Raw genomic sequence first — 24,056 nt, 5'->3', positions numbered from 1 at the left:
TCCCTAATGGCATGCATAAATTAAACATTTTGTATTATTTATATTTCAAGTTATTTAAAGAAAATTATAAGATATTATATAGTATGTATGGTTAATAATAATTTAAAAACAAAGTTTTATCATCCCTACAATCGTGCTAATTATGATTATACACTTATATTGATTGATTTTTATTAAAAAAAAATAATTTATTGTGCCTCTTGTATCAGATAATTATTTTTCACGTTGTGTTTTTTAATTACATTAATATTCATATTTATTTTAATTAGACGTTTTAGTTTCAATCATCCTTGTTATGCATGTATAATCAAGAAGTATAATATGTGTATTATATCTCTTTATGTAAATACACTATATGATATGATATTTGATCTCATTATTTTGTATGATGCAAATACAAGTAAAACACATATTATTTGTAAACTTTTGAAAAATATTTTCAAGATTGACAATATTTTTTCAATATCTCCTAAATATATAAATTCATAACAAATTTTTGGATTTTTAATATTTAAATTAAATTAATTAACGTTTATTTATTTAACTCATAAAATTTATGTTTAATAAATATTTCCTCTAAAAATTGTTAAAAGATTTTCAACTATTCCTCTTTCCTTAGGTTTGATTGTATTTTAAATTCAAATATTATGAAATCTAAACCCTACAACAATGACAATCACTAATCCACTATTTTCATATGATTTATATTTTAAATTATTTTTAAAATTTTTATTAGATCATACATAGTTATTTTAATTTGTACACTTACTTGATTGATTTTTATTAAAAAAATTAATTTATTATGTCTCTTTTATTAAAAAAATGTATTTTGCAAACAACATTCAAATTTTGCAAATAACTTTGATATCTCAAATAAATACAATCGTGTACAAATATCTAACCATATTTTCAACTATATTATATGATATATAACAATAGAAATCAATCATGATGTATTTTTTAATTTCATAAATATTTTTGTCTTTTTGTTATTTTTTACAAAACCACAAAATTAAATTTATTTCTCTAAAAAAGAGAATAAAGAAAAACCTCTCTTTGTTACATTTGACATTAAAATACCTTTTTATAGTCTTTTTCTCTCCCTCTCTAATGTGCTTTCCATCTTCTTCTTTCAGAGGCAGAGCTTTTCAATTTCAGCAGCATGACAGGTTTATCTCTCTCTCTCTCTCTCGATTATTTGATTCACTTTTTCTTCTCTTTTTTTTTCATTTAGTATAATGGTTGTTACTTGGGTTGGCTTAAAATAATCGAGAAATTAAGATATCGTTTGGGGGAATTCCCAAGTTTAGATTTCACTTTTTCTCTTTATGGGTATGATTCTGAAGCCCAGTTGAGTTTAAATTCGCCTTCTTTTACATTTGGGTCTTTGCGTTGGGTTCTTGACTTTCATGGGTTATCTTTTTTCTTTCTCGTGTGTGTATGTGTGTTAGGGATTCTGGGTTTGAGTTGTTTGGAGTGACACTCCATTCATGTTTCTCTTCCATTTATAATTAATTCCTGATGAGAGATTTCAATGATTTTATCAAAGCAGCTCTGTTAGCAATTTCTTCATTCTTATATGAAGAATGATTCCTTTTGGGTTTTACACTGTTCCTTTGTGATGCTAAGCAGACTTATTCACTTAGCCATAAGGCAATACATCTTGGCTTCTGAATTAAATGGAAGGCCTTTCTCTGTTTTTTTTTTCAAAAGAGTGAGATTGAAATGTTAATCCGAGCATAGTTAAGTGGATAAAGACACTAGTTACTATCTCGAAGATTGATGGTTGGATTCGCTATCTCTACAATTGTTGAACTATGAAAAGATTGCAACTCGTTGTATTCCCGTTGCCTTCATGTGCGAGAGTTTTATTATTATTTTGTTTTAACATCTCCAATTCTGCCTCACTGATGATATTTCTTTGAAATTTTTTCACTTTGTTGATACTGCCTTCTTCCATTTGACTCAATGAAACAGTGACACTTTAGTTTGACACTCCGGTTCATGTTGGTGCATTAAACATGTGTTTAACAGTAGTTGTACAAATTGAATACAGGTATAGTACTTGTTTCACGCACATTGCACATTTATTGAACGTAATAAATAGACATAATTAGTGATATAGATTAAAATAATAGAGGGAAATACATCAATCTTGAATGTTTTAAGCAGATAAGTATGTAGGTTTATGGACTTTAAACTTCCTTCTTGTCCTTATTGTGTCTGTATCTCAGATTTGATTAAAAATAACTCATTATCATGTCTATGTTGTATCATATTCATGTTTGTATCTCGTGCCCATACTTGTGCTGCTTTGCCTTAGACTTTGATGTCTTAGTTGAAGCTTAAAATAGTTCCTCAATGACTGTTCCTTTTACCCAAAATATCATAGTTTGCAATATCAATTCCATTCTTCTTTTGATTTGACTTCAACCAACCAAGTTTCTTGTTTGGGAACTTTCTTGGAGTAACTGTTTTTTCTGATATCAAAAACAGATAACCAACAACCAATATTGGATAAAGAGGTAGCTTCTGTTGATGAACTGCCTTTAGCTAATCTAAAACGCTGGCAATGGTGGTTCTTGGTGTCACTCAACATCATTTTCCTCGTTGTGGGTCAAGCTGCTGCTGTTTTACTTGGGAGATTTTACTATGATAAAGGTGGAAACAGTAAATGGATGGCAACTGTTGTTCAAACTGCTGCCTTCCCAGTTCTCTTTATCCCGCTCTTCCTTTTCCGTTCCACCAAGGATACTTCAACTTCCACTAACCCGCCTTCCATTCTATTTCTTTTGTTGATTTATTTTTCACTTGGATCCCTTATAGCTCTCGATAACTGGATGTATTCAACTGGGCTTTTATACCTTTCTGCCTCCACTTACTCACTTATTTGTGCCAGCCAATTAGCTTTCAATTCAGTTTTTTCCTACTTCATCAACTCTCAAAAGTTCACCATTTTAATTTCGAACTCTGTCGTTATTCTTTCCTTGTCTTCTGCACTTTTAGCTGTGAACGACGATTCAGAACGTCCTCCTGGAGTCTCTAAGTCGAAATATTTCATTGGATTCATTAGCTCCCTTGGAGCTTCAGCATTATACTCTTTACTGCTTTCTCTCATGCAGCTTACCTTTCAAAAGGTTTTGAAGAGGGAGACCTTTTCTGTGGTCTTGGAAATGCAAATCTATACATCCTTGGTTGCCACGATTGTATCTGTCATTGCTCTTTTCGGTAGTGGGGAATGGAAGAGTTTGCCTCAGGAAATGGCAAGTTTCGGTACAGGTCGAGTTTCATATGTTTTGACATTGGTGGGGACAGCCGTTGCTTGGCAGACTTGTTCGGTCGGTGTTGTTGGCTTGATTTTCATCGTGTCTTCTCTGTTCTCCAATGCAATCAGTACCGTCTCTTTAGCTGTTACGCCCCTTGCAGCTCTTGTAGTTTTCCATGACAAGATGAATGGTGTGAAGATCATTGCTTTGCTGCTCGCCATATGGGGTTTTGTGACATATTTATACCAAAACTATATTGATGAATCCAAGGCACAAAGAAGGCGAAACACAACTGCTGAACCCCGTGACGAGAGATCCCTTTGTTGATAGACCCTCTGATGCAGCCACAATATATAGCTCATGATTTTTTAGTAGTTTTTGCGCACAGATTATCTGAAGTCTCCATTTTTTTTTTACAATAAGCTTAGTTAACAAATTCTAGATAAACAGAAGCCGTGGACGAAGTCTCTCGGTACACAGGTACGTCAGACCATTCATTTCATACAAAACCTTTGTTATCAAAATAGCTTAGTCTTGAACCATTACTCATCTGTGGCATTCATGATGCCCATTGATTTACTTAGTTTCATGACACCATGAAAACTTATGAATCTGTAGCATTTTGAGTTTGTGACAGCCAACACCATGTCGAAAATTTTTAAAGCTTACATTTTCCTATTGGTAGAACTTAGACATGTTTGGGAGTAATTTTGGAATAATTCTTAATTATAATATATAAGATTTCAAAGAGTAAACCTTTGAAAAGTTTCTTATTCAAACTGAGTTCACCTATTCTCAATATATTTTGGTTACTATGGTCACTGTTGTCCTCTCTAAAGCCAGCTGTGTATGACTTCAAGAATCACTTAATTTAAATATATTGTTATCGATGACTATTCAAAACAACTCATGTGTTCTTCTAACTATTTTCACAAGATCACAACAATCTAAACCTACTACATTTAGTTGTTAATGAAATTTAAAGAACTTTCTACAAGTTAACATTAGATCTTAGGGATCTTAGGTAGCCACGTGCATGGCTTGAACTCATTCTCGTAGTCTTCTTACTCCAAATTGCGTAAAATGGGATGAAATGTCTCTTCTTAAGTGACCATTTGCTTTTAAATGGCTTTTATAATGTCTTTTTCTTTAATCAACCTAGTGAATTGACCCATTTGACTTATACATACAATAACATTAATTAGAGTCTACCAGTTCGTACATCAGAAGATATATAACACAGTCAAAAGCTAAAGAAGAAAAATCCAAGGATGAAGTAATTCACATTTCATGGATTGGCACATAAGTGAGGAAATTGAATGTAAGATAGGCAGATGATGTTGGTAGTGGGTGTGCATGTTACACTAAGTGGATTTAATGTGAAGTAGTAGGTAACATAGTGCATCAAATGCCAATAATAAATACAAACAAGACCTAAGTCCTATGTATGGGTTCCACATCTAATTAAAGAAATTGAATCTTACCCAATACAAATTGTTATTGTTATTGTTATAAAAGAAATTAAAAACTTTGTTTGGTAATTCAAAATGTAAATGATTCCAAAATCTACCCACTTTCTAAAAGAGGATGATAATATAAAAACAAATAACAATAAGCAAATTCAGAGTTGCCAATTCCTTTTCATTTTGTTTGCTTTGCTTTACCCAGACGACACCGTATTCGTACCACACACTCAATAATTAATTTCCATACATATCAACTCTTCATATATCATTCCAAAACAAAAAGAAAAATCCACTCTTTCATTGATAAATGTTGTTGAAATTTAATTTGAAGGTCATAGAAAATTTACGGTTTTAATTTATATTTGAAAAGTAACCAATGAATAAGAACAATTTTGTTCTGCCTAAAAAAAGATACGTCGAAGTCCTTCGACAACCATTATTCTCGAATCTAATACTTTAGAATATTATTTCATGCAATAAACGCGTTAAATTAAAAGTTGGGAGAACCACAAACAAATTGTAAGGCAAGAAAATGGGGTAGGTCTAGTTAGAAGTTCCTCAGTACATACAATAATAAAGAGAGTTGAACAATATCACACCTACTATAGTTATGTTTTTCCTTTTCCTTTGGTACAAAATTGGTAGAGATGGAAGATTGAACATCCAACATCTTATATTTTTTTAACTTGATCGAATGATATGTTTGTGCTAGTGAATGAATGAAGATGGTGAACAGGTAGATTATTGGAAGAGAGGAATTGAGAAAATTGATTTTTGGAAAGGAAACATTAAAGGAAAAGGGAAAGAGGAATTGAATGCAATGGTTGGAAATGAGAGATGGGTGTGGAAGTGGAGATAGTGGGGGAAAGAAAAGGTGACATATAATAATGATAATAATATTGTTTTGTTGTTATTAAATTTGGTAGAAATCTGTTCATTTCAAATTCTTATTATTCAATTGGATTCTTCACATGGCTTGCAATTGCTTATTATATGTTTAATGTGTTGTTGAAACTTCATCAAAACCATCCATTATGATAATTCTTGACAACTGGGTTTACTGTTTAATTCCTCTCTCTTTCTCTCTTTATCTCCCAAAGAAAAAAAGAAGTGGAGATAATGTGTTGTTATTTGGGAATAATGATGCTTAAAATGTTGTTCTTTCCACTTTTTAAAAACTTCTTTTTCAAAGAGAACTTTTTTGAGAATTGCCTTCATAAAAAAAGTTAATGGTTTTGGAATAAGGAATTAGCATTAACATCCCAACTTTTTGTCTCTAAACATTTAGGTTTTAGTCTATTAGCCAACATGCGATGTTGAGTTCACGCCTTGCATATGTCGATTCAGTCTAAAGAATCAAAAATGAACTTAGGGGAAGGTGCTAGGCCGCTCTTGACTAATTAAGATCGACCCTACAATCTCAAACGGGTGGACTCCGATCCTTGGAGTGGACAAATGATAATAATCCTTATAAAACATTGAAACCCTATTGAAGAGGACATGTGTCATTCAACTAGACCTATAAAATAAATACTAATCACTTCTCATTACATATTAATACATCACTACTTCAAATAGCACAAATCATTTCTACACATGGGAAATTGATACAATTTTGAAGTAACATTTATTTTTACACAAAACTATCATAAACAACAAAATTTAGAAAAGAAAAAGAAGGCCACATGAAACAAGTCTGTGTTTTGAGATCAGTGACTTTAAGTTGAACAACAAACCGCTCTAAAGCCAAAAAGAAAACCCAAAAAAGGAAATCAAACTGAGTTTCTTAGATGAGAAACCCAAGAAGGTTTCTAAGCAAAGAACTCTTCTTTTTCTTTGCTTCAGTTAACGTTGGAAAAGGTAAATGTGTTTAAATTTTTAAACAATCAGAAATATTTGAATGCAAGAGACAAAAGTACTTCTTTTTTCCTACTTGTAATTATATTATATATTCAATTGGTAACATTTGAATTTTTCAACTTTATAAGTCTATTCATTTTATGTATTTATACTCTATTCTTCTTTCTCTAGATACTTTTCTCTTACTATATTTTATAGTAAAAATTTCTCATAATTATCATAATCTTGTAAGTTGTACATGTGAGAAAATGTTTTTCCTTTGTTAAAATGTTCATTTTGTACAAAATAATCGTTATTGTTAGCAATGTGTATGTTCCTAACAACATGATTAATTAATTTTAAAGACGTGTTTATATATTTAAAAGTAAATACACTCAAATAAGATGAAACTTACTATTTTGGAAACAAACTTTTGGAACAAAGTTCCTAATTCCCTTTCCCAATGCTTTGCAATACATATTGAACTCTTTCGAAAATCAAATATATATATGAAATGTAATAGTTACTTGAAATCATTTTCAAATTTCTCGTCTATCTATCATTTCATAAAGTTGCTAAGTTTAAACAAAATCCCAAACGGGCATTGAATCTTTTGCTAAAATCCAAGCCAAAATCAGACAGAAAAAAGAAGAAGAAGAGAGAAAAAAGTGAGGAATGGAGAGATTCCAAAAATTAAAGGACATTAGATGGTTTGATGGACGATATTTTTTTGACCCCACTCCCCACTCTTAGTCTTCCTATTTTTCAACTCCCTATGCGGTGGTTGCCTCCACCAACCACCCTACTCCGCCACCATCCCGTTCCCCGCCGACTTTTTAACACGTACGATACATTACACAATTCAAATAAAAGAGATATCAAAATGATAAACTTTCAATTATAAAATAACGTTAACCTTACCACCCGACTATATGAGCTATGTTAACATTGTCGTTATCGATATTATAATAATTAGGATTGGTAACAACTTAAATTAAGACATTAGACTTGTAATAATATGTATAGTAATGTGAACACTGTGACTGGGAGTGTAGCAGTTTGACTAGATCTTTATTAATTGATTACATGTCATGAATTTCTAGGACCATATAGTAAGGAATTAAAGAGGAAGAAAAAAAGTGAGAGACTATAAAACATAACCCAACTAATATAATTAAATACCAAATTGGCAAAAAAGAAACTCCAATTGTAAAGACTAAATGATTAAAGAAAATGAAAAGTAAAGATTTTTCTGTTAATGCTTTCACGCATGCTTCTGTTAATCTTTGTCTCTATTAGTTCAAACCTTTTAATTAACTTTTAACTATTTCTTCTAAACAAAATATAATTCCTCTTAATTATATGTAATTAATACGTGACTTTGATACTACACTAATGTAATTAAGCTGACTACATTAATAATCAACGAACGTCCATACTTTGGTCTTATTATTAGTTTCAGTTTAGCCTAATTTATTGTGTTTAATTATTACTATCAACCAACAGTAAAAACGTAACACTAGAAGTGAATTTCAAAAAATTAAGAACTACCAAGATGTTGTTGGATTCTTTCCTACTTTGGATTGAAACCAAAACCACAAATAATAATAACTCTATGGCATTGAATTTTTATGAATTCCCACTAGTAATAGCAATGTGTCCACCAAATTAGGATTAAATTTTTAAAAATCCTCAAATGTCGAGAGAGAGAGAGAGAGAGAGAATGATTCTTTTTTTCAGACCCATTAATTTTTTTAAAAAAGAAATAAAAGTACAAAGGAATGATAATGAAAAATTTGAAAAATACAAAAACAAAAATCATAAAAGTAAAAGGACAAGAGGTACATTTAACCAAATAGATTCTAAGTGACAAAAAATGGCATTTCTTCAAATAATTAAAAGAAGCTTTATCCAATTGAGTTTCGAAAAAAATTAATTCACCACACAAAATTAGTGGAAACAAAACGAGAATTTTAGAAATATGATCGTTTTAAAATATATATATGTAATGAAATTTAATGGCCGTACACGTGGAGAGGATACATCCACTCGATCAAATCTTCAACTACCGGACCAAACCACAACCCATTTGCCAAAGAGCATTTAATTTGATTGTTTAAATTAAATATCTTAGAATCAATTTTTTTAAAAAAAAAGAGAGTTAGATTCCATATTTGAAAATTTGATATCCAAATCCAAACCCAAATATAAACTGAAAAATCCTTTTCATTTCTGTGTCATGAACATTAATTAATTAATATACAGAAATAACAAAAAATTTAATTCTTTCTTTTTCTTTCTTTTTCTTTTTTTTCAAACTATTTTTAATCTTATAATTCCTTTTTTCTTTTTCCAACTTTTACACTGAGGAATGAGCTGAAGATAGTAATAATAAACAATTGGTGTAGAGAGGAAGGAAGGGCAAAACCGTAAGTGTGAAAGAAGATCAAATCATCACCGTTAATGAGGATGTCAACGGTCTTCAAAATCAACGGTTGGCATTGACTCTTCCGAAATCCGCTAGTTTTCGAGACCGGTTCGCGCAAAACGACGCCGCTTCGGAGATATGAGGCTTGTTCGGAACCCTAACATCGCCGGAATACACGAATTCCGGTGGCAGTCCTTTCTGGTTCCAGTGACGGTGGTTAGGGCTAGCTCTCACTAGTGGACTCAAGCAAAACGCAAGACTAGACACATTCCGACTCAGTCCTTGTCTTCCTCGTCTCGCTGTCGATCCATGAGACGCTGCCGGAGACGGTTTCCACTTGGATGATTCAGAGGAGTAACCGCTCGCGGATGGAGATCCGTCTCGGCGATCATCGCAATCTCCGTCCGCCTCACTCGCTCCACCAGCTGGCGACATTCCACGAGAGAAGAATCGCGATGGGGGTGGCTTCTTCCTCTGATCCATTTGTTCTTCAATAGAGCAAAACTTCGATTGCTTCTTCTTCCGACGGGAGAACATTGATGAAAACCAAGTGGAAGAGGAAGAAGGTACGGGTTCACAAGTAGAATGAGAAAAATCGTGAGGAACTGAATCCAATTTCTCGGATCTGGACCTGAAAAGACTAGAGAAAAACGAAAATCTACTCCTCTGTTTCCTACTAACGGAGCCGGTAGTAACAAAAGAAGAAGTAGAAATACCGCCGGCGTAGTAAGTAGGTCCAACCTGTGGAGTACTATAGAAGCGATGATGAAATCGACGATGTCGATCATCCAACGGACTCTGAAAGCTCCACGAGGAATCCTCAACTTTCCGCCGGGAGACGTAGGGAGAAACAGAACGAGGAAACACGAGAGGCGGAGGTGGAAGAGGATCGGACTTCCTTGGTAAATCCTCCGCCGCCGCCGTAGAGGAACGAAGTCGAGATAGTTGCAATTGGTGAGCCTCGGCCCTGGCTTGAGCAGCCATGAGAGAGAGAAGACGCTCCCGGAGACAAGTAGCGCAGACTCCGACAGCGCTGGTGACGTCAGAGAGATGCTTCTTGCACCTCATTCCGCGGCGGCGGAGGAGAAGATCAAAAGAATGGAGTGAAACCGAAAGGAAAGGCAAAAGTGAAAAAAAAAGGATAAAATTGAAAGAAGAAATCAAGAAAGAAATAGAAAGCCAGAAGAGGAGTGAAGATGAATTTGGATATGGAGAAGCATTTTGGAGAATTGGAAGAGATCTGAGGAGGAAGAAGGAAGAAGGAAGAGAGGATGAAAAGGAGAAGGTTTGTCTTCTTCTTTTGTCTCCGAGGGGAATAAAAAGGTAATATCACTCTTATCATATGTTTTTGAGAGAGACATCAACTTACTAATATATTTATATATTTCTTTATTCTTAAATTAACAATTTACTTTTTTCTTTCCTTTTTCTTCTTTTTTAATATTATTAATATTATTATTTGTTTAATTTTGTTTCACTCTTTGCCTTTTCATTTTCTATATTTGAGTTTGGTGTGCTTTTTTATTATATTTATTTTTTTCTTTTTCGGGGGTGATAGCTAATTAACATGTGTAATTAATATGTGTGTGTGTGTTTATATATATGTGAACAAAATAATAGAAGCAGTTTAATTATTGCAATTCTATTATAATACAAATCTTCTCCAACATTAAAATATCATTATCATCCTCCTCCCCAATCAAAATACCACTTTCCATTTTTTCATCCTAATTAACACTAATTTAACTTTTATATAATTTAGGTTTGTTTTAAAATATAGCAAATTTAACAAAACATTTACAACATATAGCAAAATTTTAGATTCTATCAACTGATATGCTTCTATTAGTAGCATTGAAAGACAGTACGATAAATTGAGATATATTGAGATAACCTTATAATTATAACATAATCATGATGTAATTAAGAGATACTCAGACACATGATAATGATAAGATAGGTTGGTATATATATATATATATATGACAAAAAATATTTTTCTGTGAGAGGGGAAAGTTAAATGAGATTTAATAATAGATCACAAAATGTGGCATTGCACACTTGAAAGGGTTGTTTGAATTCATTTGTTTATTAATTTATACTAATTAGATGTGTTATTTATTAATTAATTTATATTAGTTGGAGGTCTCCTTTACTTTTCTGAAAATGGTTTTTAATCATATAATTTATTTGGTCAAATGATTAAATTTTAGGTTAAATTAAAATATTTATGATTCATTCAATCAAACATGTAAGAAGAAAACAAGATTAAAGTATATGAATTAAGAATATATAAGATTATCGAGAATGAAATATTTTATATTTGAATTAAGAAAATTAAGTTGATGAAAAGATGATAATGTTAAAAAAAAAAAGGGGGATAAATTAAATTCTTCTTTTAAGATTAATTCCCATTAAGCTATGAATAGATGAAATCAAGGAGCTTAAATTTAATTTATAATAATGCTACTTATTATTATTATTATTATCTTATGATTTCTTTTTCATAGTTATTTAATTCTTAGTCAAACTTTAAAATAAACCCAATTTTCTTACGTATATTTTGTTTTGGTTTTAAAAAAGTATTAATTATTCCTTCCCCCAATAAAAAGTAAAAATAAAAAAGTTAATATTTATAAATATAACAAACCGACTAAATATTCGTGGTAGGTATACCAAAATGAACATCATTTAAAAAAAATATCCTTCCATCTTTATGCGATATTTTTCATTTTTCTCTTCTGCTATATATTTTTTTATTGTTTTTTTTTTCACTCTGTAGTTTTTTTAACTGTTTCTATTTGTCTTTCTTTTTCATATTCTTTATTATGTCATTATTGTCTTTTTTTTCTCTTATGTAATTTTTCAAACTGTTATTTAATTTAATATCGTGCTAGTTAAATGTAAACGATTTTGTACAACAAAAAAATAGTCAAATCTAAACAATCGTATTTCAAATATAAACGATCACATACCAAAAAATATTGAAAAAAAATCATTTAGATTAACATAATAGCCAAATTTAAACATCATTTTTCAAAATATATTAGACGCGTCGGATGTCAATTAATGACAAGACATTTTTTTGTATTTTCTATTGTGGGTCTTCTAGACTTTTTTCAATTTCGAAATTGTTCTACAAGGTTGTGTTATATTTTGTAAAATACCTAAAATAAAAAGCTAAATTTGTGTTTTATATTTTGAAAATATAATAATAAAGTAAGTAGATAGACAAAGTGAATAAGAAATTAAATTAAAGGAAGGTATGTATGTATGTACGTATGTAAAATAAAAAAGTAAAATAAAAGTATTTGAAAAGATTAGAAGTGAAAATATAATTTAGAAGAAAAAAAAAAAAAAGAATAGAATAGTTGAATTATGATTAGAAATTAATAGAAAAGTTGTCTTATGTAATGTATATTAATTGGCGTTTAGTGGAATTTGAAGGTTAAAAGAATATTTGGAATCTTCGCTAAATATAAAGGAACGTGAGACAGCTGACACCACATCCCATGGGTCCCTTCCTCCACCAATCACTTTGGATTCTTTAAATCTATCCTTCACACCTCATCACTCTTAATTCTTCATTTTCCAATTTCACTTCTTCACTTCTTCATTTTTTCTCTCTCTCTTTTTTTTTTTTTGTTAATTATCTATTTTTATATTTTAATATTAATTATTGTAGTTATATTAAATTTTGTTTTTACTCTAAATCTCAATCATTTTTTTCTAAATGGTCACAAAATAAATTTTATTCTAACATTAATAAATTTCTTTTACCAAATGTTAAATTTCTTTCTAAATTTTAATTTATTTTAATGATTTTCGACAAGGAAGATAATTTTTTAAAAATAGAAAAAAAAAACATTTATAAGATAAAACACTAACTTATTTTCTAACCCTTATTTGTTATCTAACAAATATTTTTTAAAGAATGCAATAATGACGATGATCCAAACTTTTACGGTCAACAATATTCCATAAAAAAATATTATTCTTTTTTTCCATCCTTTTCTATTCTTTTCTTATGCAATTTTTAAGTCCACATATTTACATTACACAAAAAATCATGTTTTCGATCTTTCTTTATTGCTACAAATGTAGTTGATGTTATTGAAGCGTTAGAGATATTTTTTAAAAACATTTTTTAGTGTATTTATTATATAATATCTGCTGTCTTCCTATAAAAGATTGTTGAATATGCCACACGTGTCAAATGAAATCAATCAATCATAAAGATTAGAAATAACACAATAACCCACTTTAGATTTTATTTTTAGAGCTCACTTTTTCAATATTTCCCATTTAGAGGTGTTATTTTTATTTTCAATTCTTATATTGGATTTTGGTATTAAGGTGTGGATGCACATTGTGTTGTAAAAAAAAAAAAAAAAAAAAGATTAGGTCTCGAACAAAAATGACATGAGTTTCTTTTATTTTAGGTTTTAAAAAATGTTATTGTTGACTTTGTTCCCACTTGCAAGAGCGCATTTCTCAATAAAATACCAAAAAGAAAGTTTTCGAGAATAAATTAGTTAAGTATATTGTCGAACCAATATAAATTTAGAATTTAAAATCTTGGATGAATAATTGTCACCTTTCGTGTTAAATTAGTTTTTTTTTTTTTTTTTTTTGTAAAGTTACAATTAGTAAATGACTCTATTGATCACTCCTTTAATATTAATATTAAACAAGTTTTTTTTTTTTGTCCACTCATGAAGATTTTTTGATTCATGATAAAGCACAACGAGTGATCCAAATTTGACATATTCGACTCTCTTATAACTTGGGTGTTTATGGTTGATGGCATAGCTCGAATATGGGCTGTGTGGAGGGAGAAATAATTCTCACTATGGGTGGAATGATTTTTTTTCAATTGGATTTTTTTGTTTTGCTTGAAGTTGATTTTCACTCAATATCTTTAGTAATCGTTTGATATTTTTATCTTCTCTTAAACAAATTTGTCTTTTTGTTTAATGTTTAAGGTTGTGACCATAAAAAGTGGGGATGACAATGTTATCGTGGTAGGACGGAGGAATAATGATGATAACTTCTCCATTTTCGTCTCCTCCTATAACGTACTATTCACTTATTTCATTCTCTATCACTACAAAATTTAATTTCCTAAACTTTTATAGAGTTTAATTTGAGGCATAGAATGTTTTAGGATTCTCTACGAAATTCTTCTTCATTCAAATTACTTTATTTTTTTTCTAAAAAAACAACAAAACTCTTAAATTCAATCAACATTACTTTAGAAAATTCTCAACTAATTGTTATATAGATCATAGGCAAGTTTTATCTCATCGTCCCGATGATTTAGTAATTTCATTGATTAGAAGCTTTGGAATTGACTTTTTTTTTCCATCAAAGAACATAGAGTTGACCTTTTTTGGGTAGTGTTTGTGGCTATTATTATTATTATTATTATTATTATTATTATTATTATTATTATTATTATAATTATTATAATTATTATATTACCTTTCTTAAAAAAAACTTTTTGTTTGAGAGAGGGGTGGGGAGCTATGATTTGATTGACTTGAAAATGCACCAACTCCAATCAAAATATATTAGTTTTCTCATTTCCTTCTTTTTAAAAAAATACCATTATATTTTTCTTCAAAAAATAAAAAAAATAGTAATAAATAATATTTGTAATCTAAAGTACTTGTCAAATATATAGTCTCAACCTAAAGGTGTGGTTTTATCTCTTTTGATATAAGTTTCTCTTCAAACGTTGTTAAGAAGTTCTCTTATAAGCTCAAGAAAATTAAAAGCCTATGTAGGTTATGAACTCCATCAAATTAATCTAGGGATGAAAAATGGGCATTAATAATTAAAGCTAAAACAATTTCGGTTGAAATGAAATTTATTTAAACATTGGTTAAAGATTTCTTTGGTGAAAATAAAGAACCTTTATTAATGAGTTAATGAAAATGGTATATAGTTTTCATTTGAAAAATAATAATGAGCAAATTAGTTAAAATTGAATCGAGAATTTCAAAATTATGACATATATACTTATTTAAGTTTAAGGTTGAAATTATCCCGATTTAGGAAGCTTAGTATTAAAATTGATTTTTTTTAAAGAAAATAATAAAAAGAAATTGTTATGTTTATTTATTTATATGTAATGTGGAGGGTGAAGTAAAATATCATATAATATATTTAATTATATGTGGATTGAACTCAATGTTTATGAACATATATAACTTTTCAAAATTTAACACTTTTGTATATTGTTTTGACATGAGTTAGAAATTCATTTGTCGTATGCTAATTTGCTAGATTCTTTTTTCTCCATGTTTGGAATATAATTAAAAATGTAATTTAGTTTTAGATCATTTTTATATGTAAAATTAATTTGAGTGAAGAATCACATCAAGTAAAAAAGCAAAAAGGGTAAAAATATATTATATTATATCTTAGACATGAAAGAAATGGAATATTGTCTTTATCATTTGATCCAAAGAAGTTGCAAATTTTTCTAACTTGTGAAAGAATAATGAAAGAAATTAGATATTAGTTATAATATAATTTCTCAAAATAAAATTTAAAAAAAATTGAATTGATTTTTTTTAAAACTGCAATTAGATTTAACAAACTATGAAGATGAATTCAAATTATAAGTAAAAATAATGTATACATTAATATTTCATTCATAAATGAAGTCTTTGTTGTTATTATTTTTATTATTTGTCTTGAAATAAATAAATAAATAAAATTAGAAGCAAAAGATAAATTAAAACATGAATATTAAAATGGCCTAATTGATTATGAACTTAGTTAAGAATCCGTACAAGTAATGCCATTGTTGTTATTGTAAAATAGGATTAGGTCAATAATCAAGTAATTAAAAACACAATTATTTGAGTTTTTGAAACTTTTTATGATAATTTATTCTTTAATTACTAAATCAAATCAACAATTCAAAATTTTAAAATTTTAAAATATTAAAGTTTGATTAAAAATCTTTGACTTCTTAATGATTTTTAAATTGGCCAACACTTTTCCTATTTAAATCGATTCTCTATAAAACCAATAATTAATTACACTGTTGAACAATAATTTGATTATTAAAAATTCTATTATATCAATACTAAGATCTAAGAGTTGAGATATATATAGGCCGACTTATATTTTCTATAGTGTGACGAAAATGATTGTAAGATTATTAAAACAAGAGGCTAAGTTAAAACATTGTAATTCCCTATTGTATTTTTTGTGTGAAAAATACCTTTGAATTTGATACATCCATCCTCAAGTAATAAATTCTACACCTATAAAATAATTGATATTAAAAATGTATTAATCAATGTTATGTATTAAATTTTAGACTTGTGTTTGTGCCCACAATTTAATTTTTACTACACACCATTTACAGCATCAATTATGATATTAATGTCAGTCTGTCAGATATTTATTTTCCATAAATGAAAAACATACATAGCTTCAAATAAAAACTATAAGATTTATTTACTTATTGGTTAAATGTGAAGTGAAAGTGAAGAAGATTTGAATTATCATTGAAGTTTATATAAGTGATATTAATGTTGATATACATCTAAAAAAAATAACAATACCCACCAATCACAAATTGATCAAGATGATCCAAATTACAATAAAATAGTCTTGTCTGATCCAATCACAAAAGTGCTATACACCTAACTAAAATCTGTATTGATTGAAAACAACAGCTAAACCAACAAACAAAAGAGATGGATGTTAATCTCCTAACAACTCTAAATAAACACATTGAAATTAAGTTATATATATATCCATATAGGGTAAATTTGAATCTGTTGATATCATGAATTTGATTATCAGATTATATTATGTTTAGATAATGATATAAATGGAGAATAAGAACAGATGAAGTGCATGAAATAAGAACAGTATATTAAAAGGAAGAAAATGAGATCAGGATCAATGAATTAATATAAAATTAAAAGAGTAGTTGGGTCCAAAGAATTGGATCATTGAAATCTTGAATTACAAAAGTGGCTCCAGCTTCTTGTAATAATTCTTTTGGGTTTCTTCTTCCCACACCAACCACTCTCATTCCAGCTCCCACTCCTGCTTTTATTCCTGATACCGAATCCTGTGTTCATCCCAATCTAAAGATTTCAATATAGTATTAATCTTTTACTTTGCATTATTTACTTTTCATTCGTTTGCATGGTTTTGTAGTTTAGAAGTTTCTGAGTTCACGGTGTAGTAAAAACTTTATGAATTGTGTTCTCAAACCACTTTTTTATGATCCACTTCAACAAATCAGTAATGAGAAGGTAGAAGTGAACCTCAAAGACAAAAGAACGTTGAGGAGAGAGTTGAAGAGCTTGAAGAGCCTTCAAGTAAGGATCAGGGAATGGCTTTGCACGTTCACATTCGTTCCCTATGATCACTTCTTCAAAGAAATCCGTAAGTTTAAGCATCGACAAAATCAGCTCGGCGTTCGGTCTTGGAGCATTGGTCACGGCAGCGCGTTTAATCCCACGCTCCTCTATCCATTTGCAGACCTTGTCCAGCCCTTCTATGGCTTCCAACTGCTCTTCTGCCAATCTATATTATTATGTGTGTGTTTAGTTATAGAGATTTTTTTTTTCTCTTTTGCAATCTTCATACTTTTTTCTTATTAAAATTGACAATTAAAAAAAAAGTCTATACATACACGTTTGGTAACTGCTACATATATGATTATCAAACCGAACTGAATTATTGGTTGAGCTGAGTGATGATATATATATATATATATATATACACATATATATATACCTGCAAAAATAAGCTTCCTTATGTTGAAAGAAATTTCTAGCTTTAGGTAGGTCCCAATCTGGGAGGAGAATGCCACAAAGGTCTTCATTGTGCCTTCCACTTATGTTTTCTATGAAAAATTCCTCACTAATTGGGACTCCATTGTTGAATCCAACCTGCATATATCACTACCCCATTTCTCTTTTTATTAATTGATTCTGAATATGTTAATTAATTGGATGTTAATTCATTTATAGTTTACTTTTTGTAAAAGAAAAGAAAAGTGGTGGGGGATGGATAAGACCTGTTGAAGCATTTGGCGGAAGGCATAGAAGTGAAGAGGATCAGAATCGCATAATGTTCCATCAATATCAAACAGAACACCTTCAATAGGCCCCTTCTCCCACAAGCTGTGTGACAATAATAATAATAATAATGACATATAGTTCATCTTTCCCTTTTCAATTTCTTCATAAATTATTACATCCTATACAAACACAGCACACACTAAGGATGTAATGAAGTAAAGGGAGAGCAGGTGAAGAGAGTTGAGTACCTGCTGGTGGAGACTACGGTGGTGGCGGGAGATGGCGGAGAACAGCGGGTGCGGGTGAGATATGAACGAGTACTAAAAATGGAGGAGGAGATATGTTGTTTGTTGAAAAAATGGAGAGTGTGGGACTGGGGATGAGGAGCAAATGGTAAAGGGATAACAGTGGGATGATGAAGAGATTGCATTGCTTTTGTTTTGAATTAATGTGTGAACCACAAACCTCACTTCATACTCACTCAATCCTTCTCTCCCTCTCCCTCTCCCTCTCCCTCTCCCTCTCCCTCTCCCTCTCCCTTAAGTATGCATATAGTTCTTCGTTACTAACTAAATCTCGATGAAAAATGGTGTAAATATAATTAATTAATCTTTGGAATGGATCACAAAACTAAATAATGTTAGATTGCTTATAACTACAAAATGTAAATAAAGTTGTATGTAATATAGAAAAGAGTCACACTTTAAATTACGATTGATTCATTACATTTCGTGAGTTTTAACGTGTAACTTAAAATATATGATTTTTTCTTTTGTAAAATAGGAATTTGATTTTAGGACGGAACATTTGTGATCATACGTAATGATGGATTCTCTTGCCTTTCATTAACTTAGTGATTGAGAATTGGATTCTCATTCTCTCCTTATCAAAATTGCATTTATTCCTTTTTTTTTTTCCTTTCTTTTTTACTTCATTTTCCAAATCCAATTGTTTGATAATATTCAAAATCACAATAACAATTCAACAAATGCTCTAATGATATATGCATACATATAAGAAGTCAAAGGTTAAATATTGATTTAATAACATAAATTCTCATTACTTTTCAAACTTTGAAAATTAGAAAAATAGTTTATGGATACATTATTTTTGTCTTAAAACAAAATTTGAAAAATACACCAATTGTATGAAGAATTATGAAAATAGCCCAAGAATTGAAACAATTTTACAAGAGATATGAACATTCTCAGCGGCTTTCCACACGATTTTCTTTTGCTACCCCTATTCTATTTATTCCTCTTCTCTGCACATTGAATTTCGCGGCATTCTCTCTTTCGCTGATCACTTTTCACCTTTTTTCTCAACAGTGAGCACCTTCTTTCCTCTTCTGATTTATGCCATGTGTTCTTTACTGTTGTAAATTCTTTACTTTTCTTGCATTCGTTTGATAAATTCTGACTTGGGTGTACTTTAAATTCTCGATGAATTGCAAAAGGTTTCGAATTGGGTTACTCCGTGAACAAAAATGGTGGGGAAAATTTGGGAAATTGATTTAATTTAATTTGCTCTTCTATTTGCAGTTGCCCATGTGCTAAATGTGAGGAAATAATTGAAATTTTAGAAGATGTTTCTCTTTGACGGTCAATTTAAGCTTATGAAGTTTCGAAATAATTGTTTGTGTTGTGTCTTATTGCATGTAATTTAAGAATTGGACAACTATGATTTTTTCACACTTACCCCCAAATTTAATGTCTGCAGATCCTTCTTATTGAACCATATTAGTTGGGGAGCATGGAAACAGATGTGGGTGTGTCCACCAGTGAGGTATTTGTTGCTTTTCTTCTTTTAAAATCTAAAAGTTTTAGGTTCTGTAATTGAATTCATGTGAATTCTCTATAAGATTTGATAATCTGTTTTGCTGGATAATAATGTTTAATGGGTGTAAATTGACTTTTCACAATTAGTTGTAATTGATGTTTCCTATCCTTTAATTTGAGGTATAAGTATTGGTTTGTCACATATTCTTTATTGCTTTCCTGTTATTTGATTTATTTTGGTTGTCATTGTTAAATGATATCAGTAAGCTGTTTCAGGAAGCTAATGGAAGTACTGTTCAGAAGAAGCCTACAGTTGTGTTTGTGTTAGGTAAGTGTAACAGTAACACTTTAGGAAGGTTTCATTAGGATCTTCTTGATTGGTTGAGATTCCTGTGGTTGGAAATTTCAAATTCGTTTATTATATTCATTGGTGATTCTCTGAATAGCTTTCTTTTACTGTAACTTCCTTGATTTTTCTTTCCACTGTTCCATGGGCTCGGCGGTTTCTCTTATATGGTCTTTTGAATCATTCCCTGGAACAAATTTTGGGTTACTAACACCGCACCATCTCACCTTTTGTTCCTGCTGCTCATGAAATTGAGGCTGGTTTTTTCATATTTTTTTTTAATATTGTTATGAACAGGTGGCCCTGGTAGTGGAAAGGGCACACAATGTGCATGCATTGTTGAGCACTTTGGTTTTACTCATTTTAGTGCTGGTGATCTTCTTAGGGCAGAAATTAAATCTGGTTCTGAAAATGGGTATGTATGTTCCATGTAGGCTGTAAGGACATATTTGAAGATTTATGCATATGCCTTGCCCATATGATTGACAAGAAACTAACAAAATTTGAACTTTGGTTAATATACTTTCATTTTATTATCTGCAGTTTAATGATCAAAAGTATGATTGGTGAAGGGAAGATTGTTCCTTCTGAGGTAACAGTAAAGCTTCTCCAGAAAGCAATGGAGGAAAGTGGTAATGACAAATTTCTTATAGATGGTTTTCCACGTAATGATGAAAACCGTGCTGCTTTTGAGGCTGTTGTAAGCTTTCTTAGCCACTTGTTTCCCCTTCTTTCAACATGTTTAAATTTCATTTTTGTTGTACTACGTCGTGAGTATATTGTTCAATGGTATGTTCAAATTATTGTCTCTAAGTTACTTTTTTTTGGTAAAAGACTACTATTTTTCTAGATTTTTGTATTTAAGTCATTTTTCTATTGGGTTGCAGACCGGTATAGAACCAGCTTTTGTCCTGTTTTTTGATTGCCCTGAAGAGGAGATGGAGAGGCGCATCTTACACAGGAATCAGGTTAGACCATTTTGGTACTCTTTCTCAACTTAAATTTCACTATTCTTTCTTCTTCTAATATTGTTCAACGAATAAGATCATAATCTTGGTTTTCAGGGAAGAGATGATGATAATATTGAGACAATTCGAAAGCGTTTCAAGGTTTTCTTAGAGTCTAGTCTCCCTGTAGTTCAGTTTTATGAATCTATTGGGAAAGTACATAAGGTAAATCTGCAATTTGAAAATTTCACTCCCTTTTACCATACATATAAATCTGACATTTCCCATTCAATTCTTAGATTGATGCTGCAAGGCCAGTTGAAGAAGTATTTGAGTCAGTTAAAGCTGTTTTTACATCTGTAAATGAGAAGGTAAAACCCCATGGTCGTGCTCGGCAGAAATTTACTCTATTAAAACTCCAACTAAAATGGAAAATGAGCTTTTTACGAAATGGAGTTTGCAAGGGGTATTGATTGGGCATGTTTCGGGACATATAGAGCACTACCACCTTCAAAATTGAGAAGGGATGGATACCAAGATTTTGAATTATGAACTTAAAGCTTTATGTAAACTTCTTTTGGATTAGAAAGAAAATTTATCCAATGGAATTTTTAATACCGACCGGTAAAACATGCTTTATCATAGTCATTTTACATATGGTTGCTGTAATTTATGTGCATAGAAATAAATGCTCAATGAGAGATGAAAAAACATCTTTTGGCTGCGTATTTTTTGTGTTCAAAATATAGAATTCTTATACCGTCGATAATGTTGGAAATTGAATAACTAGCTATTGCAGTTTAACTCTAGATGCATGTGATGTGCCCTCTGTCCTAAAGGCACCCTTATCATCAGGTTGATGCTCAAGTCTGTGATGTAAAGGTTTTTGAGGTTCATATACATATTTGGTGTACATGTATGATACTTTCAGTGAGGAATATGATTTCACATCAAACCATGTAATGTTAGTTTGAGAAGTTTAACTATTGATGTAGAAAAGCATGAATTTGAAAGGCATGCTTAAATATAGTTAATTGTGGAGTTTTTATTACTCTCGTTTCATTTCCCATTTCCTGAATTGTTACTTGTAGAACTGTAATTAAATCCAGGATGAATTTGTTTAGCCTTGAGATGATTCAGAGAAGAACTTTATGTTGTTTTTCACCGCATGGCTTGTATTTTTATGTTTTTTTTTCACTGCAAGGCTTGTATTTTTATGTTTTTTTCTTCCTGCTGTTGTAATTGGCCAAGGCTCATTATGTGATTTTTGTCAATGACGAGTGTAGTCAAATTTTTTGTATGCCCTTTGTTACTAGGTGCTGTATTAGACCATCGGTTGGGACTGCAAAGAATTCTGAGAATGACATAATAGGTTCCGCCTGCAGTTTCAATGCCCCATTTTATCCGATTAGATCCAACTAAGTAAAGTAGGCAAACAACCAAAGAAGGCATCTCTTGAAAGTGTAACTGTATGAACTTTGTAAGGGAGGGAGGAACGAAAGAAAAGACAAAAAAAAAAAAAGTCATATTGAAACCAACCATTAACCATATTTGTTGTTTTATGTTCCAATATTTACTTGGATATTTTATCTTTTAATGATATCTCTATTTGTATCTTATGCAGGATGACTGAGAGTCTTGCTTCTATACCAATGCCATTCATGTTATTCTCTATTGAGGTAATTCCCCCTAGGGAATAAGTTCCAAGAATTCTTTGTTAGAGGCTTTTTATATATACTGATTGAGGCAACAGTTGAAATATCAACTATTAGAATATACGGAAGTATATTCTTCATTGTACTTGGAGGGTTCTATACAAAACTATGCAATATGGTAGCAGGTAGATAATATTTCAAAGGAGTGTTCCGATATGTGGCTAATCTCTCTTCAACTTTTCCATTGTTTTCCCCATTGGTTTTTGATAACTTATGACTTGATGTATGGTGGTGATCACATGCCTTGCAGATTCCTCCTTTAGTTGACAATCATGCAATGTACATTATATATTCGATTTAAATATGTTACCCTATTCCAATGCCTTTTAGGATTTCAGGGACTGAAAATTGCAGAAGTTTTTAAACTAAGATCATATTAAATGTTCTACATACATGTAGTGATGTAGGTGTATGCTTTCTCAGAGGGTGTGGGTAAAACTAGAGCATTATAATATGGCACACTAAATATAAAATTGTTATTTATGTAGTTGGATTACATATAATTTACAAGGAATTATGAGGTGGGACATAAATGCTTGCTTCTTGTACATATTGCCCATGTTTTTATGTTTATTATGGAAGGTTGTAGTTTCAAAAACACATGCAATGCATCTACAGCACTATACTTGACATTCTAAAAATAAAGAGTGATGGCAGAAAAAAGATTGGCACCATTGTTAATAGAGGCTTATTAGTTATCGATCACCTGATCTGTTCTTTCCTTGTGGCTGTCCCCCACCATGTTGCTGTGTCACTTAGTTATGAAAAACAGTATGTTAGTTCTTGAATTCTGCTCTTTCTTTATCTGCCAGGCTTGCAGGCCAAGTCCTGTCTTGGCCTTCCCAAATCATTCATAAAATGATAAAACTTCAACTTCCAGAACCCCACTGGGTTCTGTTGTTTGTAACATATTCTTGGCTACTCCACACCTTTCGATATTGTTTGTTTATAAATTCTTACCGTAGTTTGTTCGCTTTATATGCTACAACAAGATTTAGCAGGTTTCTGAACTGTGATAGTCCACATGTCGAACTGTCTAGAGAAAGAAAATGTTATGTGTAAAGATTTGGATTTATTTATTGTCTGTTGAGATAGTGAATTTTTTAATATGATCTTTGGTTGATGATACATGTTTTAATCAATTGAGTTAGGTTTAGGTTGACACTTTCTTTGCATCGTTGCAGTACCTTTACATATGCTCAAATA

At 30.7% G+C, this 24,056-nt stretch overlaps 4 protein-coding genes across 14 annotated transcripts; 2 read left to right on the top strand and 2 right to left on the bottom strand.

The window, feature by feature from the left end:
- The first annotated feature begins 1,049 nt into the window (after window positions 1–1,049).
- LOC101206010 (probable purine permease 11) lies at window positions 1,050–4,021 on the top strand. Of its 2 annotated transcripts, XM_031886506.1 has the most exons (3): window positions 1,113–1,169; window positions 1,978–2,056; window positions 2,497–4,021. In XM_031886506.1, exon 3 carries the CDS (start codon window positions 2,679–2,681, stop codon window positions 3,591–3,593), a length of 915 nt encoding a protein of 304 aa, XP_031742366.1. In that variant the 5' UTR covers window positions 1,113–1,169; window positions 1,978–2,056; window positions 2,497–2,678; the 3' UTR covers window positions 3,594–4,021. The 2 variants fall into 2 exon arrangements, with proteins under 2 accessions (XP_011656720.1, XP_031742366.1); XM_011658418.2 differs by lacking the exon at window positions 1,978–2,056 and having other exon boundaries at window positions 1,050–1,169.
- A 4,758-nt stretch (window positions 4,022–8,779) lies between these two features.
- LOC101206256 lies at window positions 8,780–10,350 on the bottom strand. The gene has a single exon (XM_004154093.3). The coding sequence runs from the start codon at window positions 10,065–10,067 to the stop codon at window positions 9,060–9,062; it is 1,008 nt and encodes a 335-aa protein (XP_004154141.1). The 5' UTR covers window positions 10,068–10,350; the 3' UTR covers window positions 8,780–9,059.
- Window positions 10,351–16,877: 6,527 nt separating this feature from the next.
- Window positions 16,878–18,583, bottom strand: LOC101204621 (haloacid dehalogenase-like hydrolase domain-containing protein Sgpp). Its single transcript, XM_011658417.2, has 5 exons — window positions 18,313–18,583; window positions 18,061–18,166; window positions 17,778–17,932; window positions 17,303–17,564; window positions 16,878–17,103 (listed from the first exon to the last, which is right to left on the bottom strand). Exons 1-5 carry the CDS (start codon window positions 18,492–18,494, stop codon window positions 16,948–16,950), a joined length of 861 nt encoding a protein of 286 aa, XP_011656719.1. The 5' UTR covers window positions 18,495–18,583; the 3' UTR covers window positions 16,878–16,947.
- A 623-nt stretch (window positions 18,584–19,206) lies between these two features.
- On the top strand, window positions 19,207–23,198 carry LOC101223081 (UMP-CMP kinase 3). Of its 10 annotated transcripts, XR_004217399.1 has the most exons (10): window positions 19,207–19,391; window positions 19,784–19,849; window positions 20,106–20,170; window positions 20,486–20,603; window positions 20,732–20,888; window positions 21,076–21,156; window positions 21,253–21,360; window positions 21,435–21,506; window positions 22,452–22,615; window positions 22,760–23,198. XR_004217399.1 is itself a non-coding variant. In XM_031887236.1 (9 exons), exons 1-9 carry the CDS (start codon window positions 19,222–19,224, stop codon window positions 22,766–22,768), a joined length of 846 nt encoding a protein of 281 aa, XP_031743096.1. In that variant the 5' UTR covers window positions 19,207–19,221; the 3' UTR covers window positions 22,769–23,198. The 10 variants fall into 10 exon arrangements, 9 of the variants coding, with proteins under 9 accessions (XP_031743096.1, XP_031743097.1, XP_011656713.1 ...); XM_031887236.1 differs by lacking the exon at window positions 22,452–22,615; XM_011658411.2 differs by lacking the exons at window positions 22,452–22,615; window positions 22,760–23,198 and having other exon boundaries at window positions 19,277–19,391; window positions 20,119–20,170; window positions 21,435–21,863.
- Window positions 23,199–24,056: the final 858 nt, after the last annotated feature.

Source organism: Cucumis sativus, chromosome 6 (assembly GCF_000004075.3).
Source record: "Cucumis sativus cultivar 9930 chromosome 6, Cucumber_9930_V3, whole genome shotgun sequence".
Lineage (NCBI taxonomy): Eukaryota > Viridiplantae > Streptophyta > Magnoliopsida > Cucurbitales > Cucurbitaceae > Cucumis > Cucumis sativus.
This window is presented reverse-complemented; position numbering and strand designations above follow the sequence as displayed.

What these genes read in the sequence shown, in the direction of transcription:
- LOC101223081 (XM_031887236.1), top strand. Translation starts at nt 19,222, where the DNA reads ATGAAAATAGCCCAAGAATTGAAACAATTTTACAAGAGATATGAACAT. An exon ending in TTTCACCTTTTTTCTCAACA is followed by an intron (nt 19,392 to 19,783) that starts GTGAGCACCTTC and finishes TAATGTCTGCAG; the next exon opens with ATCCTTCTTATTGAACCATA. An exon ending in TACAGTTGTGTTTGTGTTAG is followed by an intron (nt 20,171 to 20,485) that starts GTAAGTGTAACA and finishes TGTTATGAACAG; the next exon opens with GTGGCCCTGGTAGTGGAAAG.
- LOC101206256 (XM_004154093.3), bottom strand. Translation starts at nt 10,067, where the DNA reads ATGAGGTGCAAGAAGCATCTCTCTGACGTCACCAGCGCTGTCGGAGTC.
- LOC101204621 (XM_011658417.2), bottom strand. Translation starts at nt 18,494, where the DNA reads ATGCAATCTCTTCATCATCCCACTGTTATCCCTTTACCATTTGCTCCT. An exon ending in TCCGCCAAATGCTTCAACAG is followed by an intron (nt 17,933 to 18,060) that starts GTCTTATCCATC and finishes TGATATATGCAG; the next exon opens with GTTGGATTCAACAATGGAGT. An exon ending in AACGTTCTTTTGTCTTTGAG is followed by an intron (nt 17,104 to 17,302) that starts GTTCACTTCTAC and finishes GGATGAACACAG; the next exon opens with GATTCGGTATCAGGAATAAA.